Below are 16,850 nucleotides of genomic sequence, written 5' to 3' on the forward strand. Positions count from 1 at the left end.
TCTCAATAGGAGAACAAGAATTAACTGGACTCAGCAAATTAACCGAGTCCCTTGAAGAACCACGATTAGCCCGTGGGTCCTTATTTTGTTTTTGAGCTCTTGAAGAACCAGATGATTTAGCCATAGGCAATTTAGAGGTGAGATGACTCATGGTGTCCAGCAGTATTATAGAAAAGTGATTGAAGGTAAGACAAGGTCCCACCACAATGCGATATTGTATAGGTTATGACATAGAAACTTGTTATATATTTTAGCAACCTCTTAGTTTAAAATGTTATCTCCCAATAAGGTTCAGGTAAAAGTGACCTAAAAAGTAAATATGTAGATATATAAATACACAATATAATTTTGTTATAAGCTTTACATAATTATTATTATTATTAATATTATAATTATCAGAACCAACTTCAACTTTTTTAAAAGTAACTACTAAAAGGAAACGGACAAAAAGTCCTTTTCAGGCAATAAAAATATCCGGCCCTTCCCCACCCTCAATGAAACCAAGCAAGCAATAAGTCAATATTATGCAAAGACAGAGCAGCTGTAATCTTCTGCAGCCTCCAGAAGATGGCCGCAGTCAGTGGTGACATCAACGCCAGAGGAGGAGAAGCCGGGGAACCGATGGAAACAACGGTCCGTGACTGGATCTTCCTGGGCGGTGTGCCCAATGAAAACAGAAGCAAAATAGATCCCAGACCCCCCGGTTCACAAGGGGCAACCCAAAGGAAGTTTTCTGAAGTGGATCCGAAGCAATTTGAGCACTTACAAGAATATCGCAGGCAGCGATGACGTCACTGAAGCGGAGGAAGATGGTGCCTGGAGCGGTCCATGGTAGAAGTTTCACCCCCGGAGTGACAGGTGCAAATACAGTTAAACAGTTAAATACAGCAAATACAGTTACCCGATAGGGTAGGGGCACACTCAAGGAAGGTGATCCGTTGCAGTTTGTGACACCGCCCGATTAATGGTGACGTCACTGAGATGGAGGAAGATGGCACCTGGAGCAGTCCCTGACAGAATCTTCAACCCCTGTGTGCCAGGTCCAAACGTAGTCAAAAGGGGGCGAAAAAACCCTGTTGGGTAGGGGCAAACCTAAGGAAGATCGAGGGAGGTGTTTCTTGGTAGTCTGTCACACCGCTCGATTAGCAGTGACGTCACTGAAAGAAAAACTGCTGGACCACCAGCACTTATGACAGGCCGTGACAGGGCCCTCAAAGATGATGTGCCTGGTACAAATTCAATTAAAAAAGGGTAAAAAAAAAACCCAGATGGCAGGGGCAGCCTCAAAAAACACCTCACGTGATGTTATTAATAGAAATTAACACAATGTCTTCAGCAGAGCAATAGAGGTTACTGAGGTAACCATAGCAACCTCACAGACACAAGGTAAAACAGGTAAACCAGAAAAAAAAACTAAAAGCAAGAATTGTTTTAAAAATGTCATAAATCCACACAAATGTATATAAAAAAATAAAAAACACAATGCTTAAAAAGAAAAATTGTAATCCTGTAGCTTATTTTACCTCAGAAAATTAGTCACTCACAGGGACAAGCCGTTTGATGATGCCATTTTAAGTCTGTCATCTTCAAAACAGGATAAACAATTCTAGGATTATCCAATTAAGGCAAAAAATGTCTCAAAATGTGCACAATAAATTTCTGAATAAAAGTAAATATGAATGGAAGTAAAAATTTTCAAAAAAGATCGCGTTATATGTTGTGTTAGAGGGTTACCTCAGGAGCTCGCACGTTTTGCGACCTACATCACCTGCGCCTAAGCCACGCCCCGCTGGAACTTTTGTTTGGTGCCGTTCCAATGACATTTATAAAGATGACTGCCTGAAGAGAACATGCAAATTTCCACAGTCATTGATGATATGGGGCTGCATGTCAGACAAAGGCACTGGGGAGATGGCTGTCATTACATCTTCAATAAACGCAGAAGTTTATGTTGATATTTTGGACATTTTCTTATCCCATCAATTGAAAGGATGTTTGGGGATGATTAAATCATATTTCAAGATGATAATGCATCCTGCCATAGAGCAAAAACTGTCTAAACATTCCGTGCAAAAAAGACACATAAGGTCAATGTCATGGGCTGCAAATAGTCCGCATCTCAATCCAATTGAAAATCTTTGGTGGAAGTTGAAGAAAATGGTCCATGACAAGGCTCCAACCTGCAAAGCTGATCTGGGGACAGCAATCAGAGAAAGTTGGAGCCAGATTGATGAAGAGTCCTGTTTGACACTCATTAAAGGGAACCTGTCACCTGAATTTGGCGGGACCAGTTTTTGGTCATATGGGCGGAGTTTTCGGGTGTTTGATTCACCCTTTCCTTACCCGCTGGCTGCATGCTGGCCGCAATATTGGATTGAAGTTCATTCTATGTCCTCCGTAGTACACGCCTGCCCAAATTCAGGTGACAGGTTCCCTTTAAGTCCATGCCTCAGAGACTGCAAGTTGTTATAAAAGCCAGAGGTGGTGCAACAAAATACTAGTGATGTTTTGGAGGGTTTTTTTGTTTTTGTTTTTTATGATTCCATAATTTTTTCCTCAGAATTGAGTGATTCCATAATTTCCCCCCTATGCTTGGTTACAAAAAGTAACCATTACTGACTACCACATTTTTTGTTCTGATTTCTTTTAGTGGTTCTTAAAGCCAGAAAGTTGCCATTTGAAATGACTTTAGTTTTGTGCCATGTCTGTGAACTGCTTTTTCCTACAAAATTAAAAAATGAATAAACATCCTCCAAGGCCGGTGATTCCATAATTTTTGCCAGGGGTTGTAGTTACTTTAGTCGATCAGTCTCTATGCTCCCTGAATTTTGCGTAGCAGTCTCTGTTTTTTATCTGTTGTTACTTTCTATTCAATTTTAATTAAAATTATTTTAGGATTATACTCTATAAGAATTTATTTCTCTTTCTTTGGTGTCATTACATTCTATCTTATTATCTAATTTAATCCTTGTTAATGGTAGTTTGGGCATTTGTGTAATACTGTGTGCACATAGCCTAAAGGTACCGTCACACTGAACGATATCGCTAGCGATCTGTGACGTTGCAGCGTCCTGGCTAGCGATATTGTTGAGTTTGACACGCAGCAGCGATCAGGATCCTGCTGTGCCATCGTTGGTCGGAGCAGAAAGTCCAGAAATTTATTTCGTCACTGGACTCCCGCAGACATCGCTGAATCGGCGTGTGTGACGCCGATTCAGCGATGTCTTCACTGGTAACCAGGGTAAACATGGGGTTACTAAGCGCAGGGCCGCGCTTAGTAACCCGATGTTTACCCTGGTTACCAGTGTAAATGTTAAAAAAAAAACACTACATACTTACTTTCCGGTGTCTGTCCCCCGGCGCTGTGCTTTCCTGCACTAGCTGTGAGCGACGGCTGGCCATAAAGCACAGCGGTGACGTCACCGCTCTGCTTTACGGCTGGCCGGCGCTGACAGTGCAGGAAAGCACAGCGCCGGGGGACAGACACCGGAATGTAAGTATGTAGTGTTTTTTTTACATTTACACTGGTAACCAGGGTAAACATCGGGTTACTAAGCGCGGCCCTGCGCTTAGTAACCCGATGTTTACCCTGGTTACCAGGGGACCGGCATCGTTGGTCGCTGGAGAGCTGTTTGTGTGACAATTCTCCAGCGACCACACAGCGATGCTGCAGCAATCGGGATCGTTGTCTAGATCGCTGCAGCGTCACTAAATGTGACGGTACCTTAAGGCCTCATTGAGACGTCTGTGAACCACATGTATGAGGTCTTCTGATTTATTCACACTGTGGGGCAGGATCTTGGGCAGCGCGGCCGCACAGGCGCAGTCAGCAAGACATTAAACGATGTCAGAAGACGGGCAGCGCTAACTGCGCATGCCCAAGGCATAAGATAACAGCGCAATGCCGGGACAGTTGAAAACAATGCTGAGGAGGCGGCGCTAGGCGCCAAGAGGGCATGAGTGACGGTGTTGCTGCGTCTGCATTAGGGGGGAAAGACCTGCCCCCAGGACTGTTTCAAGGTATTTTGGACAAATTGCAAAATCGATTATTTCTGCAGTTACAGCATCAAGAACTAAAAGAGCCACCTTCTCAGAATTTAGAATTACTGCTGCACAAGGTGGCTCTTTTAGTAACAAAGGCCTGGGGGGTGACAGGTTCCCTTTAAATGGCACTGTACGTGAGCAGTGATTAACTAAGGAACTGTCTTCCACAACTTGCTGTAATGGTCAATGCACTAAAAAAGTGAAAGAATGACCTGGATGCCTAGAAAACAATATTGGAGGTTTAGAGGATGGGACATTGATTCAGCGCAATGGTCTGATTGCCATATTTGGCATTGGGAAGGGATTTCCTCTAATATGGGGCAAATAGCATCTGCCCCATGGGGTGTTCCCATCCTCTGTGACATTTTAGGTTATAGGTTGAACTAGAAGGACTTGTGTCTTCTTTGTATCATGAAAGTTTGAAACTATGGAAGCTAAGGCTATATGAACAGTGGGCACATTACAGTAGCAGTATTATTTGCGAGATCTCATGAAATCACAGACATTGCAGAGAGCAGGGATATTGGAATATTCCTGTTCATACAGTTATAGGTGAATCCCAAAAATAGTTGTAAAAAGTAGGCCCTCCTGCAGACAGATGGTTTCCAGCCATTATATGTGCCCGCAAAGAACAAATCTTCCCTGTTGGAAATGATGGAGATACTCACACGTGAATTAGATATTCGTACTCCTGGTAGTTCTTGGAGAAGTAGGTCTCAATTAGTTTTTCAGTTCCACTAAGAGCTTCGTGGCCACATCCACAAAACAGGGCAACCCCAGCAAAACAAAGGACAGTGGCAATGACTGAAGCAACTGGGACTCCGACCATACAACGAACGCAACCAGCGTGCCAACCTGCAATCAAGACGGTAAATTACATTAATGTGGAAATCACACTTGAAGATTACACATTTAAATTAAACCACAATTCCCGCTGTCCAGTTCTTTACATTAAAGGTGAGGTCTGGTCACAGTTGCAGGATAGGTCATCACTATGACATTGGTGGCGGTGTGACACCGGACATCCCCAACAATGAACTGTTACAATGTATTATCTAAGCTGTCAGTGTTTCATAGGCTGAATGGTATAACAGACATGGAGGCTGTTAGCAACTCATTGGCAGCCAGTGATTGCACTGGGGTGTGGCGGGTGCAGATGCGATCAAAGACAGTGATCTGTCTCTAACTTCTCTCAAACTGCTGTCACTATTCACAGAAGCATCTGAGGAAGTAAAGTGCTGGGATATGAGCACATGGTGTATGACAGTCGGCTCCTGCTGCAGATCAGATGGCACATGTGTAATAGAGTGCAGGGTTAAGTACATCACCACGGAACAGACAGACCAACTGTTGAGGGGAATTTATTAACAGGAGTAAGATTCTCCTCGCAGGGAGTAAACAGGGGTTAATAGAGATAAAGTAAACAGTAAACAGTTAAGCGGAATCAAAATGACTAACGAGTTTTCTTGTAACTTATCAGTCCAGGGAGGTCCTGACTGGAGGGTCCTTATTCCAACGTGGGTACAGTCACCAGCAGCGCTTGAGATCCTCAAGTCTCTCCTCTGTCTCCTGGGAACTGGAGACTCCGGGGTTAAGTCTTTGCAGTCTTTTCTCCCAGTGAAGTTGGAAGCAGCGCTCTGCGTGACCAGGCAGTGGCTTTTACAATGTAAATCTATGGAACGTCAGAACGAGGTTCTATAGACTTTCATAGAAAAAGGGACTTCAGTCTCACACATAGAGTTAGCCGGATAGTCTCAATACAATTTAAAAAAAATATTCATGGGAAAGCTTCTTTAAGTCTATTTTAGGGTAAGGGTCAATCAGGGGAAATAATGAGAAAATCCTCTGACAGTTGTTTTAAAATGGTAAACTTGTAGCCCATTGTCACAATAATGCCAACAATGTCATAATGTGAGATTAGTCTAGAAATTACCATGTCACACACACGCTGCAGATTCAACCCCACTTCCAGCTTCCACTGCATTCGCTGATATAGACACAAAATTCTATGACAATACACTGTGCAACTTGAGACTAGTGTGTCAGCAGGGTGTGGCTTTAAACTGCAGGCGACCAATCCTGTAAAGCCTCTAACCCTCCCTCTCCCCTGCTATATAGTGTAATGGGAGACCAGGGTGCAGCAGCCCCTCCCACTAAAAGGAATGCCTTTGTCTCCAGACTCCAAGAAGTTAACTATCAGATCACTGCATATCATTACTCAGCCCCTTAGTGATGTCATGACCATAGGGCATATCTTTAAGCCAGCTGAGTTGTGCTTAAGTTTTGGTCCAGGAAACGAGCTAAGAACAGCTCAAAAAAAGCTTTGCTCATGCACCTGGATGTATCTGCACAGCACACGGCTGCCATGATGATGCCATGACATAATGCTATGTAAGTGTCTTTCAATGTTAATCCTATTTTATTTTGTAATCTGCAATGTACACATGAATTCCTCTCCTTTATATCTTTAATATTTCTGTAAATACTGCCTATCTTTTACGGAGTAAAATATATAATTTTGCTAAGCTTGTCTCTCCTGCTCTATATGAACTGTGTCCTCGAAGGTGAATTACGCTACTGATTTGGGTTGGCTCCGGACCCGTTAATCGGAGCTGGTGGCAGCATACCTTGTCCTGTGCAATCGGGCATCTCTGCAGTGACCGGCAGCGTTGTTAATTATTGTTCCCGCCTGTGTGCGAGTAGTTATATTGCCCTTACTGCAGTGTGCCTCAATCTTGGCTGGTTCTGGTCACTGTTTCCTACTTCCCACCCAATGCCCTAAATACTGAACCTCTGCTTTGCTCACGTGACACTTGTTTGGGTTCAGGGTGATTCCGGCCTGGTGGATCCTGTCCAATACTGTCTCTAGGTGATTTAGATGCTCTTCCCATGTCGCACTGTAGATGGCAAAGTTGTCCAGGTAGGCACAAGCATAGTCCTGGAGACCATCCAGAAGCCGGACAGCCAGCCTTTGGAAGGTCGCCGGGGCATTCTTCATTCTGAATGCCATAACTCGAAACTGGAATAAGCCGAAAGGGGTGACAAATGCCGACTTGGGAATAGCGTCAGGACTAAGGGGAATCTGCCAGTTGCCTTTCCATAGATCGATGGTGGTCAAATACTTTGCCCCCGCCAGCCGGTCTAACAAGTCATCCACACACGGCATGGGATATGCATCCATCACTGTTTTCTCATTGAGCTTACGATAGTCTACACAAAACCGTGTAGTCCCATCCTTCTTGGGTACTAACCCTACGGGGGATGACCAGGGACTATCTGACTCTTCAATGACCCCTAAACGCAACATCTCTTGTATCTCTTGTCGCATCCCCTCTCGTACCGACTCAGGGACGCGGAAGGGGTTTTGTCGCAGGGGGGTCTGATCCTGGGTCTCAACCTTGTGTTGTGCCAGGCGAGTGTACCCTGGTCTCCCCGAAAACGTCGCTGCCTCAACAACTCCGCCTGCTGTCTCTCCCGGGGGCCTAGGTCTTCACCCAAGTGTATCTGGTCCCATGTTTTAGACTGAGTCCCTTCCCCTGAGACATCCGGCAAGGGAAGTCCGGCTAAATCCTCAGCTTCACGTGCACAGATGGCCACTACCTCCTCAGGGCGCTCCCGGTAGGGCTTCAGCATATTCACGTGGAACATGCGGATAACCCTGGGGTCGTCACAATCAGCAACATTACAGATTGTGTCGGCTATTTTCCCCACTACCTGGTAGGGCCCCTGCCACGCCCTTCTGTACTATTTCCAAGGTGCGCTCTCTGGCCCTCAGATCGTACCATATGCGCTGGCGCCGCAGGGTCACCTGCATGTTCTCACGTACAGCCTGGGTCAGCTCCTGTAAGCGGTCCCGGAATTCCAGCACATAGGGTACAATAGTTACCCTTTCTATGAGGCCCTCCCCTTCCCAGTGTTCTAGCACTAAGTCTAGGGGTCCCCTTACCCGTCTCCCTTATACCAGCTCGAACGGGGAGAACCCCATGGATTCTTGGGGCACCTCCCGATAGGCAAACAGGAGGTGTGGCAAAAATTTCTCCCAGTCCCTGTAGGTCCTGGTAAAAGTCCCAATGAGCTGTTTTAATGTCCCGTTAAAGCGTTCACACAACCCATTGGTTTGCGGGTGGTACGGGGTGCTTCTAATGGACTTTACACCGCACAGCTTCCACAGTTGGTTGGTCACCTCTGCTGTAAACTGGGTACCCTGGTCCGAGATAATCTCCTGGGGAAATCCAACCCGTGAGAAAACCTGGAGCAGGGTGGCTGCCACCGTCTCTGCCAGTATGTTAGGTATCGCAACCGCCTCTTGATACCATGTGGCATAATCTACCACTGTCAATATATACCTTTTCCCTGACAGACTGGATTTGGCTAACGGCCCTATCAGATCGACCGCTACTCGGCTAAATGGTTCCTCCACAATGGGGAGGGGGCGTAATTTGGCCTTGCATCGATCCCCCCTCTTGCCAATGCTCTGGCAACTGTCACAGGTCTGGCAGTACTGACGAACATCATAGGTTACTCCCGGCCAAAAGAAGTTTTGTGTCAGATGATGCCTGGTGCGACTGACACCGAAGTGCCCGGCCATGAGAGATTCGCAGTAACTCCTGCCTATACTTCTTGGGAACTACCAGCTGTCGTTTTATAGTGGGGCTCATCCCTTTGTGGTGCTGCTCTGTGTTCCGGTAGAGTCCCTGCTTCCATACAAACTGTTCCCCTTCCAGTACCCCTCTCCCCTCATGTGCCTTCCCACGATATCCCTCCAATGAAGGATCCTCAAGTAACTCCCTCTTAAATTCATCTGGGGTGGTCCAAGCAATGTGTCTGGCTATGGGAATATGTGTAGGGCTGGGATGTCTTACCTGGGCCTCCTCTGAGTGTGATTCCGCCTCCGCAGCTCGAGCTTGTCTCCGGGTGGTCACAGGATATGTCTCAACCAGAGGGGCAACCGAGAATGCAGACAACATGGGCCCCAAGTCATTTCCCAGCAAGGCAAATCCTCCATCAAGCCGACATCAACAAGGCCATCCCCGACTCCCCAGTTCAGGTGAATCCTGGCAGTGGGCAGTCGATGTATAGCTCCCCCTGCTACACGGACTGCCACTGTCCGGTCCGTCTTTTCTTGGTCCTGGACGAGATGAGGCTTCACAAGGGTCAAAGTTGCCCCGGAATCTCTTAGTCCCTGCATACGTTTCCCATTAACCCACACGACCTGTTGATGCTGTTGTTGATTATCTGCCCGGGCTGCCTGCACGGGGTCTACTTCATGCAGCACTTCCTCCATCTCTTCCACCCCTTGGTTAGTCGTAGGCCCCAATGCCAGGTCAGCTTCACCTTGGTAGCAGTGTACAGCAGCCCGGCTGAAGGTAGCTGTTCCCGCCTTTGGCCACTGGGTATGCTGAGTCCGGTTGGGACATTGTCTTTGCAGGTGGCCCAGCTGATGGCAGAGGTGTGGCATCGCGCCCCAGGGGGACTGTGGTAGGCCGGGCTTCTAGCTGGTCCCCCTACAATCTTTGGTGGTTTGGGGCCCTCCAGGTCCATGGGCGGACCCCTAGTGACCATCTTTGATCCGGACAACTGAGGCCTCCTCTCATCATGATGTTCATCGGCCAGACGAGCGGCTTCCTCAAGAGTCGTTGGCCCCCTGTCCCGAAGCCATTCCTGTGTCTCGGGGGTTAGTCCATTAAAGAATCGTTCTAATAAGAAGAGCTGGAGGACATCCTCCTTAGTGATTGCTTGGCTCCCTTGTACCCACTGTAGCAGTGACCGCCATAATTTACAGGCCCATTCAGCGTGGGTATCGGTTACGCGTTTTATAAGTCGCGGAACTTTTGGCAGTATGCCTCCGGTGTCAGCGCATACCGGGACAAGATCACTTCTTTGATCTGCTCATAGTCCATACAGTCCTCATCAGGTACCGTGCGATAGGCGTCCGCTGCCCGGCCTGTCAGCTTGCTGGCCAGAATCTGAACCCATTCCTCCGGCTTCACTTGATGAAGGGCACACTGCCGCTCAAAGTCCTGCAGAAAGCCATCAATGTCTTCCTCTGCCTCCCCCAACTGTCAGAAGGCATTATACTGGATCTTTTTGTGGCTTACTGTTGAAGGTACCTGGTCGAAGGCCAGATCTTCCCCTGCTCGCTGACTCTCCTCTCTTGGCTCTGCCATCTCCATCTTGGCCAGCTCCACTTTGGTCCGCTCTGCCATCTCCATCTTGGCTAGCTCTATCCTGGTCTGCTCGGCCATCTTTTCCTTTAGATCAGTGCGCACATCAGCCATCACCTCTCGTATGATCTCTACTGCAGGGTTTGGGCCATAGAACACCAGTCTGCTCTTTACCTCCCTCTGGAATTCAGTCTCCTCCACGTTCACATTGGGGGGCGCTGCACTGTTGTGTTCCATGATGGCTGCTATCAAATCCGCTTTTGTTTTATTGCTGGCGAATCGATCAACCCTCGGGCTTCCACCAGATCTTTTAATGTAGTCCTCTTTAACTTCTGGTAGTTGTTTTCCATTCATTCCTTTCCTCCCGTAGAAGGGGTATCATATCCCACTGTCTGCCACCAGTGTAACGGGGTCTACCAATCTGGGGTACCTCTTTCAGTACCACCACGTGTTTCCGGAGGTCCACTCTGCTTTGGCTGGAGTCTGAATGAAGGACGCTGGCTGGAATTCCTTGATTACATGGGTGCATATAAAAGATCACTGCTTCTCCATGTATTTCCAGTCTGACAACAATTTACCCACCGGACACAGAATATATAACACAGATACAGAGGGCAAGCCAATAGAAAAGCGTCAGGCCAGACATCAATAGCCGCAGGTGGCCGGAACCTGCCGATATTTACTGTGGGAATTACAAAGGTGGGGGGGCGGACAAAAGGGGAATATCGTGTCCCCTCTGCCCAGGGGCGCAGCCTGTGGGCTCATGCATTAGGGACATGCATCTCACATGGAACATATTATACATACATATAACTGCACAACATATTCTGGGTGCTGAGTGGTTCCGTAACACGTAACAATATATTTTTGGTACCTCGTCATATCTCCTATGTGATGTCTATACAGCAGTCTGTGTCTTCTATATAATGTATATATAGCAGTCTGTCTCTTATGTGGTGTATGCAGCAGTTTCATGTCTCATGTGATGTACACACATCAGTTTAATATCTTGTATGTGATGTATATACAGCAGTCTGTGTATCCTATGTTATGTATACCCAGCTATCTCATATTTTCTGTGTAGAGTAATGTAAACAGAAAGTTTCAAGTAGTATCCTATGTAATGTATACAGCAGTCCCAGTGTGTCCTATGTCATGTAAATAGCAAAGTCTCAATGTATACCATGTGATGTATACAGCAGTGTCATGTCTCCTATATAATATATATTCAACAGTCTCAGTGTCTCCTATGTGCTGTATACTGCAGTCTCAGTGTTCCCTATCTGATGTATATAGCACTTAGTGTGTCTTATGTGATGTATATACAGCAGTCACAGTGTCTCCTATGTAATGTATACCCAGCTATCTCATATTTCCTATGTAGAATAATGTAAACAGCAATCTCAGTGCCTCTTATGTGATGAATACACAGCAATCCCAGTTTCTCCTATGTAAGGTATACAGCAATGTCCCAGTGTATCCTATGTGATGTAAACAGCAGAAATCACTGTCTCCTATGTGATGTATAAATAGCAGTTTAAGTTTATCCTAGTAGATGTATACAGTAGTTTCAATGTATCCTATGTAATGTATTATGCTAGAATCCACTGCACTCCCTGAGTGGAATATCTTGTGTGACACCGATTCAGCGATGTCTTCACTGGTAACCAGGGTAAACATCGGGTTACTAAGCGCTGTGCTTCTCTGCACTGTGTAAGCACAGTGGCCGGAAAGCACAGCGGTGACGTCACCGCTGTGCTTTCCGGCCGGCGCTTACACAGTGCAGCGAAGCACAGCGCCTGGGGACAGACACCGGAATGTAAGTATGTAGTGTTTGGTTTTTTTTACGTTTACGCTGGTAACCAGGGTAAACATCGGGTTACTAAGCGCGGCCCTGCGCTTAGTAACCCGATATTTACCCTGGTTACCAGGGGATTTCGCATAGTTGGTCGCTGGAGAGCTGTCTGTGTGACAGCTCTCCACCGACCACACAGCGACGCTGCAGCGATCGGGATCGTTGTCTAGATCGCTGCAGTGTCGCTAAATGTGACAGTACCTTAAGGTCGCACTATACAAAACAGTATATATTGTAAGGATTTCACTCACTCAGCTGCGACGGCTGACACTCAGGAGACGTGTTCCTTTAAAGTTCACTGGGTTTATTGCTTCATAAACCATGTTGCAAACAACATAAAACAAATAGCCTTTGGTTCAGGTAAAGAAAAACAAGTGTCCAGTTCATCCGGCTCAGTCCTGAAGCAGTAACACACTCAGGAGGGTTTCACCTCCACACATCTCTGCTGTGTAAAGGATTAGCCAGTCTTATAAAGAGCTAACCCCACCCAGTAACCCATCACATGATTAGCCATGTGGTCTGACATTACCACAGGTCCTGAAACACATATACAAGATTATGTGCAAGAAAGGAATACTCCGGGCTACATTACAGCAACCAGGCACTTATGTGGCACATACCTCCCATCGACTACAAACCCTTTAGCCATGCTACATACCTCCCCCCTCTGCCTAAAGCCGTGGGGCTTGGCACTTTCCCCCACTAAACAAGGGATTCTCGATAGGGCATCCGCATTACCGTGCAGCTTTCCGGCCCTATGTTCCACATGGAAACTGAAGTCCTGCAGGGCTAAGAACCAACGGGTGACTCTAGCATTTCTTCCTTTCGTTTCTCTCATCCACCTAAGCGGGGCATGGTCAGATACCAGTCTAAATTTACGTCCCAGCAGATAGTACCGCAATGTGTCCACTGCCCATTTTATGGCCAAGCACTCCTTCTCAACGACTGAGTAGTTCTTTTCAGATGAGGACAGCTTTCTACTCAGATAGAGAACAGGATGCTCCTCCCCATGTAGTTCTTGGGAAAGGACTGCTCCCACCCCAACATCTGAGGCATCTGTCTGAAGAATAAACTCTTTCTTGAAGTTTGGGGCCATCAGAACGGGTTGCTTACATAAAGCCTCTTTCATTTCTTGGAAGGCTGAATCTGTTTCTTCGGACCACTTAACCATTACTGATTTTGTCCCTTTTAGCAGGTCAGTCAGAGGCGCCGCCATTGTGGCGAAGTTTGGGATGAACCTCCTGTAATATCCCACGATTCCCAGGAAGGCTTTAACTTGCTTCTTGGAAACTGGTTTTGGCCATGTTTGAATTGCCTCCACTTTACTGATTTGGGGTTTTATTTCTCCATGACCCACTATGTATCCAAGGTACTTAGCTTCTTCTTTACCCAATGCACACTTCTTCGGGTTTATTGTAAATCCGGCCTCTCTTATAGCATCAAACACCGCTTGGACTTTCTCCAGATGACTCTCCCAGTCCGGGCTAAAGATGACGATATCATCTAGGTACGCAGCAGCGTATGCCTTGTGGGGTGCAAGGACTCTATCCATAGCCCTTTGGAAGGTGGCCGGAGCTCCCTGTAGGCCAAATGGCATCCGGACATACTGGAAGCATCCATCTGGTGTAGAAAACGCCGTCTTCTCCTTGGCTTCCTGTGCCATGGGGATCTGCCAATACCCCTTCGTCAAATCCAAGGTGGTTATGTACCTGGCGGGCCCAAGCCTTTCGATGAGCTCATCAACTCGGGGCATGGGATATGCGTCGAACTTGGAGACCTCATTCAACTTCCTATAGTCGTTGCAAAATCTCCACTCCCCATCAGGTTTTGGGACCAGGACAATTGGGCTCGACCAACCGCTCTTGGATTCCTCAATGACTCCAAGCTTCAACATACGCTCCACTTCCTTGGAGACTATTTCTCGACGGGCCTCAGGAATTCTATAGGGCTTCACGTTCACGCGCACATGGGGCTCTGTCAGGACCTCATGCTCTATGATCTTCGTGTACCCAGGCAACTCGGAAAACAGGTCCCTGTTTTTCTGGAGTAACTCCCGGCATTGCTGTTTCTGGGACTCCGATAGCGTCTCCGCTATAGTAACCGCTCCAACCTCATCTTCTGGGTTGCTTAACAACGATGGAGTTACTGTCGGCTCTCTATCTTGCCACGGCTTGATAAGGTTGACATGGTATACTTGGAATGGTTTCCGTCTTCCTGGTTGGTGAATTTTATAGTTTACTTCACCAAGTTTCTCGACAACCTCATATGGCCCTTGCCATTTGGCCAAGAACTTGCTTTCCACTGTCGGAACTAACACAAGAACTCGGTCTCCCGGATTGAATTGCCTCACTCTTGCAGACCGGTTGTAGACCCTGGCCTGAGCTTCTTGTGCTTGGAGAAGGTGTTCTTTCACGATAGGCATCACCTTTGCAATCCTCTGCTGCATCAGGGCCACAAGCTCAATGACGCTTCTGTGGGGCGTGACTTCGGCTTCCCAGGTTTCCTTGGCTATATCCAGGAGTCCTCGTGGATGTCGGCCATACAGAAGCTCAAACGGTGAGAAACCTGTGGAGGCCTGTGGAACTTCACGAATGGAAAACATCAAATAGGGTAAGAGACAATCCCAGTCTCTACCGTCTTTCTCTATAGCTTTTCTCAGCATGCTCTTCAGTGTCTTGTTAAATCTCTCAACAAGGCCATCTGACTGGGGATGGTACACCGAGGTCCTCAACTGGGAGATTTTCAGGGCTTTGCATAGTTCCCTCATCACCTTGCTCATGAAAGGTGTCCCCTGGTCAGTCAGGATCTCCTTCGGCAGACCTGTCCGGGAAAAGACATGGACCAACTCGCGAGCTATACTCTTTGAAGAAGAATTTCTCAAGGGAATTGCCTCAGGATAGCGTGTGGCGTAGTCCAGGATGACTAATATATACTGATGGCCCCGGGCTGATTTAACTAAGGGACCGACCAAGTCCATGGCAATTCTCTCGAATGGCACCTCAATAATGGGCAGTGGCACAAGGGGGTTCCGGAAATGAGGAGTGGGAGCAGTTAGCTGACATGTAGGGCAGGACCTGCAATAGTTCACTATTTCCCGGTGGCACCCAGGCCAATAGAACCTCTGCACAACCCGTTCCTGCGTTTTTTCCACCCCTAGGTGTCCACCCAAGATGTGTGAATGGGCCATGTCCAACACCTTCCGTCTATATGGACCCGGCACTACCAACTGCTCTACCAACTCCTCCCTTATTTTCGTGACCCGGTACAACAACTCCCTGCTCATTAGAAAATGGGGAAATCTTGTGTCTGCCCCCGGCTCCTGTACCACCCCGTCAATAACTGTGACATTATTAAAGGCTTCCCTCAGAGTGGGGTCCCTATGTTGGGCAGTCCCAAAATTTTCACCGGATACCTCTAACTCCAGAATGTCAGATGCAGGGGACACTTCCTCCTCATCTCCAGCCAGGACACAAAAAGGAAATCTGTCTGACTCTGGGTGTGGCACCACCCTTCCCGGGTTCACTGGTTCCCTACTCTTGCTAGGGAGCTCAGAACCTTTCCCCCACAAATCCCAAAACAAACAGAAATCCCGGCCAATAATTATAGGGTGCAACAAGTCCTGAACGACGCCGACTATGTGGGACTCCGTGCCACATGTCGTTTCAATGTTCACACTGGCCACAGGGTAGTCCTTTGCATCACCATGTATGCACCGCACTCCGACCTTCTTTCCCGGGAGCAGGTGGAGAGGAAAAGTGGCCCTCACCAGGGTCACTAGGCTCCCCGAGTCTAACAGTGCCGTTACTGCTTGACCGTTCACCTTCACGGGACATGCTTGAGGTCCCTCGTTGGGCGGAGAGTTCACACTGCAAGCTGGATACGCATAGTATGAACAACGGCGTCCCATGCTGCAGTCCATCTGCTCAGTGGTTTGGGAACAACGGGCAGCTATATGTCCTGGCTTGTGGCACCTCCAACAAATAATATCACCCGTGGGGACCTTGGGCACCACCTCCCCCGCCCTTTGTGACCTTGGACGCACCACCCCTTTTTGGGACTCAGCTGCCTTCTGGGATCCCCAGTACGGCATGGGCTGCCTCCCGAAGGAGCCTTCCAGCCCTTGGTACCTCTCAACCAGTCCGATCAGCTCGTCGGCATTCTGGGGATCACCCTGGGCAACCCAAGACTGTATAGGCCTCGGGAGGGAATGGACAAACCGATCCATCATCACCCGTTCTACCATCTGTGCAGGCGCAGAGGATTCTGGCTGCAGCCATTTCTGGACCAGGTGCAACAGATCAAACATTTGGGAACGAGGTGGTTTGTCCCGGTGATAGCCCCAGGAGTGAACTCGCTGTGCCCTGACAGTCAGTGTCACCCCCAAACGTGCGAGAATCTCGGCTTTCAATTTGTGATACTCTTTGGCATCCTGCAAGGTCAAATCATAGTACGCCTTCTGGGGTTCTCCCGTCAGGTATGGCGCAAGTACCTCTGCCCACTGCTCTGGCGGAAGTTTTTCCCTCTCAGCGACCCTCTCAAACACCGTCAGGAAGGCCTCAACATCATCCCCGGGAGTCATTTTCTGCAACGCGCCTCTTACCGTTTTCCGGACGTGGGTGTCATCAGCCAAACCTGGGGTTGGGGCGCTCGCCTTGCCCTGGATGGCGGTTGCCAGAAGCTGCATCTGCTGCTGATGCTCCTGCTGGCTCTGCTGCATCTGCTGCCGTTGCTCCTGCTGGCTCTGCTGCATCTGCTGCTGGCTCTGTTGTAACTGCTGTCGTTGCTCC

The 16,850-nt window shown here is 47.9% G+C and overlaps 1 protein-coding gene across 3 annotated transcripts in view; it reads right to left on the reverse strand.

Annotated features, from left to right (window-relative positions):
- PLP1 (proteolipid protein 1) overlaps nt 1-16,850 on the reverse strand; it is a 183,975-nt gene that overhangs the window by 119,650 nt on the left and 47,475 nt on the right. For all 3 annotated transcript variants that reach the window (XM_069748664.1, XM_069748665.1, XM_069748666.1), the window contains exon 2: nt 4,713-4,899. In XM_069748664.1, the coding sequence (XP_069604765.1) occupies nt 4,713-4,899 (187 nt within the window). The remainder of the gene's footprint in view (nt 1-4,712; nt 4,900-16,850) is intronic.

The sequence above is a fragment of the Ranitomeya imitator genome, chromosome 2, assembly GCF_032444005.1.
Source record: "Ranitomeya imitator isolate aRanImi1 chromosome 2, aRanImi1.pri, whole genome shotgun sequence".
NCBI lineage: Eukaryota > Metazoa > Chordata > Amphibia > Anura > Dendrobatidae > Ranitomeya > Ranitomeya imitator.